Below are 4,381 nucleotides of genomic sequence, written 5' to 3' on the forward strand. Positions count from 1 at the left end.
TACCACAGTAAAGAATAGTTATACGGTAATAGACTTTAGAATTAAAAATCAAACGAAAGGAAGAAACGTTTATAATCCCCTGCGAAAATGGGTGCCACGTGAGTGAAGATTTGGGAAAAGAAACGAGATGTCTATGTCCATTGGGATAAAATGGACTAGGCCTATTGTTAAAATTCACGGAAAATCGAGTGACTAGATCCAGATTGCAAAACAGAATGAAAATGTGCTATCTGACCATTATTTCCTTTCTAGGCTAAACAAAGCTTTGTGCTTCAATCCTGTGGTGATATTCACGTGAAACATCATTCACAAACAAAACACTGGGTTAGTAAAATAACGAAAAAATTTTTTTAAGTAGAAACTAATATTTATGTAAAGAGATATAGTAAATGATCTACCTATTTAGCTACCTAATGACCCCCCCCCCCCCCCAAAAAACGACGATATCATCGACCATCACAATGTTTTACTGTAAACATCGTCAATTTAGGGGACATCGCCCAACCCTAGAAATAAACATTTAATATACAAGTCTATGTGTAATGAATGAATATAATATACAAGTTTAACTTTTTGAATGGAATTAGTGAAATAAATCAACTTTTTGATGATATTCTAATTATATGACCATGCAGCACCTGTATAGTGTGAAGTCTGATGTTTGAGAAAATAAAGGTCACTTTGTCAATTCGTTCATTGTTTTTTGAACATTTTTTACTGAAATGTGTGACAGCAAGAATTAAGAATATAAGGGTGAATATAAAATGATTAACTATTTACTGCATTTTAAATTATGATAATGATCTTGTGTGATTAAAGTCCATTTCACGTCAGCAACCCAAATATTTAAAATACTTTAAAATAAATATTTAATTGAATTTCTACCGGCTCATCCCATTCTCCAATATTTGGATTTTATTTCATGCGTATAAAAATCTACATATCAAAAGATCAGATATCATCCTCGTGACTTGGCCCATACACACTTGACATTAAGTAAAGTATAAAAGCAGGGCCGTTTCTGCAACTTCACAAAATCTTCCTCTGAGATTCTAAAGGCAACACCCAAACCAAGGTGAGTTTCTGGGACAAAACCTTCTGAATAACATTTCTAAAGTATCTTTGTGCTTTGTCTTTAAATGCATTGAGAATCCACAGTGTGCCGAATATGAGTGCAGACATTATCTTTCCTAGTTTCAGGTTCATCATGGCAATGCTGAGAAGTTTTCTGCTTCTTTTTCTCATCTTCTCCATGGGGAGCGCAGAACGTAAGACACATATGTACAATATTACTAATATTTGCATGATTAATTAGAAATGTAGAGGGTCAAAGTACACAAACATAAAATAATAATAAAAAATAAAAGCATTTTTTGCTGTGAATGTTACAAACGCCCTAACATTTCTGCACTTGATGCAGTTGATTTAGTTGAAAGATGCCCCAATGGATGGACAAACTTTGGACTCCAGTGCTACAAGTTCTTCCCTCAGATGGTTACCTGGATCACAGCAGAGGTAATGTGTTGCTCAAACTCTACATTAAATAAATAAATAAGGTACAATGTACTCATTGAGTTGATGTATTTTAAAACACTTGCTGATATTGAGGTGGGACACGGGTGAGGTTAGGGGCAGTTTTGGTGGGATGGGTCGGTTTAAGGTGTAAGGGAAGGGTCAACAGCGTTATCATCTGTCTAATTACAGAAATTAACTACAGCTGTAATTACATGCAGATATTTTTTAAATATAAGTAAACAATAAGTGCACCAAGTAAAGTTATTATTTTTAAATGTTAGTACAGTAGTAGTTAAAGACACTTAAAATCTCAATAGTTGAGAATTGTGATTTTTTTTTTTTTTTAAGTAAACCTTTATTTTTCTGAAAAATATATTGTGAACAAATAATCAATCAGAGCAGACTTTGTTTGAAAGGTCACTTATGCTTTATGCTAAAATATTATTACATAGATTAACAAAGATTATTGACACTAAAGAAATCTGTCTTTTTAGAAAAACTGCCAAAGTCTTGGTGCGAATCTGGCACCTGTGCATAATAAAGTGGAAAATGATGTCCTGCTGAGTCTGCTGCCCTCTTCTTCCACACGTGCTTGGATCGGTGCTCATGATGCTGTACAAGTAAGTTAAACTGAGAGAACTGTTTGTTTGCCTTATCTGAAATTTCTGCTTTAAACAGTAAATACAAAGATCTTGAAATAATAGTTCATCCAAAAATGAAAATTACCCCATGATTTATTCACCCTTCAAGTTATCTTAGGTGTATGACTTCTTTCAGACGAACACAACCAGAGTTATATTAAAAATGTTCTGCTCTTCCCAGCTGTACTGGGGTTGAGATTTTGAAGCCCAAAAAAGTGCATCTATCCATTATAAAAGTGCTCTGCACGGCTCTGGGGGTTAATAAACTTTTGAAGCGAAGCCATGCGTTTGTGTAAGAATAATTCATATTTAAAATATTATAAACTAAAATAACTAGCTTCCGGTAGACAGCGGTACGCATCGATTTACGAAGAAAGAGTGACCCCTGACTAGGGATGGAACGATTACCGGTTTCACAATAAACCATGATAAAATGTACTGATGGTTAGTAATATCGTTTAAAATTTTCATTAAAACCGCATTTGATTATCACGATTTTGAAAACTCGCGGTAAATCCTGTCCAGTGTCAGTCTGACGCAGCACGCAACGCTGTTTTTTGAATGAGAGGAAATGGCGGAAGGCAGTGACGGCGCCGGGAGATTGTTCAGCCTTCTCTAAAAGGACCAAATCTGAGGTGTGGTCATATTTTGGCTTTTACAAAAGTCCTGAGGGAAACTTAATCGAGGATTATCTCCCTGTCTGCAGAACATGCAAAAAGAAAGTCGCTGTAATAGGAGGAAACTATTCAAATCTGCGATCGCAAGGCAGGTGGACTTTGACCTCAATACTAAAACTACGTCTGGGAAATAATAACGTGAAGCTTGAGCCATTTTATTTATTTTACTTTATAAAGTTTTCGCTTCAGAAGGCCTTTATTAACCCCCTGGAGCCGTATGGATTACTTTTATGATGGATGGATGCACTTTTTGGGCTTCAAAATCTCAAATTCACTGCCATTATAAAGCTTGGAACAGCAGGACATTTTAATATTACTCTGATTGTATTTCTCTGAAACAAGAATGTGATATACACCTAGGATGACTTGAATGAGGCATTTATATAGCGCATTCATATGTACTACTGTACGCCCAAAGCGCTTTACAACCACGTCAGGGGTCTCTCCCAGGAGTCTCTGAGGGTCAGTAAATCATGTGGTCATTTTCATTCATTATGTCTTTAATCGGCTTCTTACTGAAGTCTGAGTACAGTCGTGCACTCTTATAATCACTGTCTTTGCTCTTTAGGAAGGACAGTGGCTGTGGACTGATGGAAGTGTGTATGATTATACCAACTGGTGCTCGATTGAGCCTAACAATGCCAATGGTGGCGAGAACTGTCTGGAGATCAGCTGGACCTGTGAGTACAATACTATACTATTACAATACTATAATTTCATATCATACAGCATCATGCAATGGCTAATTGTTTGTTTATTTTATTTGGATTCTAACACCACTATAATGATCAGTCTAACTTATTTCATTTTTCTACCCTACAGCTAACCGTTGCTGGAACGATGCTGTCTGTTCATCCCAATTCGGCTATATTTGTGCTACAGGCCCGTGAGATCACATGCAGTCGTGCTGCTCCACAGTTACTTTGATTGTACACTTTCTGATCTTTTCTTATCTTTAATATAAAGTGGGAATGGGGATTCTTATTATTTTTGAGATCTCAAAAAAATATACATTCTTGATTTACTTCATTTAAATGACCTTCTCTGAAACACTTCTCTAATCAATAAAAGCATTGATAAAGCAAATCATGTGTGTTTGTGTTTTTATATTATATATAAGAATATTGTGTAGCAAGGTTTGAGGATGTGGTTATTATAACAGCATTTATATAATGTCAGGGTAGGGGTTTAAGCTGCTTCATCATTGACAAACACTAGAAGACATTTGTGCGTTTGTTTCCTACAATGGATTTTAAGCAAATATGAACCTCATTCAGTGCTCTTTTTGTTTTCTGTCTTATGAAATATCCCATTGCTATTTCAGAGTGAGAAACCTCTGCGAATGAATCAAACTGAATCACGAACAATTAAAGACCATTTTCTAAACCTGTTTGACCGATTAGATCAATAGTGATTCATTCACTATTCTGGCATTGCTAGTTGATAGAGAGCTGATAGAAAACACACAGGACATGACTCCTGAAATATTATCAGAAAAATTATTCTCAGGTCAGCTACAGAAATGTACAACATCAGAGAAGGATTTAT

General features: G+C 35.5%; 1 protein-coding gene across 1 annotated transcript; it reads left to right on the top strand.

The window, feature by feature from the left end:
* Nucleotides 1-982: 982 nt before the first annotated feature.
* Nucleotides 983-3,916, top strand: LOC307120483 (ladderlectin-like). The gene is made up of 6 exons (XM_079807526.1): nucleotides 983-1,075; nucleotides 1,195-1,268; nucleotides 1,421-1,515; nucleotides 2,010-2,135; nucleotides 3,402-3,513; nucleotides 3,656-3,916. Exons 2-6 carry the CDS (start codon nucleotides 1,208-1,210, stop codon nucleotides 3,721-3,723), a joined length of 462 nt encoding a protein of 153 aa, XP_079663652.1. The 5' UTR covers nucleotides 983-1,075; nucleotides 1,195-1,207; the 3' UTR covers nucleotides 3,724-3,916.
* The last annotated feature ends 465 nt before the right edge of the window (nucleotides 3,917-4,381 follow it).

Source organism: Gobio gobio (assembly GCF_949357685.1).
Source record: "Gobio gobio genome assembly, chromosome: 24".
Taxonomy (NCBI): Eukaryota; Metazoa; Chordata; class Actinopteri; order Cypriniformes; family Gobionidae; genus Gobio; species Gobio gobio.

Excerpts from the sequence above, each read along its gene's own strand:
- LOC307120483 (XM_079807526.1), top strand. The coding sequence starts at position 1,208 with ATGGCAATGCTGAGAAGTTTTCTGCTTCTTTTTCTCATCTTCTCCATG. Across the intron at positions 1,269-1,420 it reads CTCCATGGGGAGCGCAGAAC|TTGATTTAGTTGAAAGATGC; the intron begins GTAAGACACATA and ends CACTTGATGCAG. Across the intron at positions 3,514-3,655 it reads TCTGGAGATCAGCTGGACCT|CTAACCGTTGCTGGAACGAT; the intron begins GTGAGTACAATA and ends TCTACCCTACAG.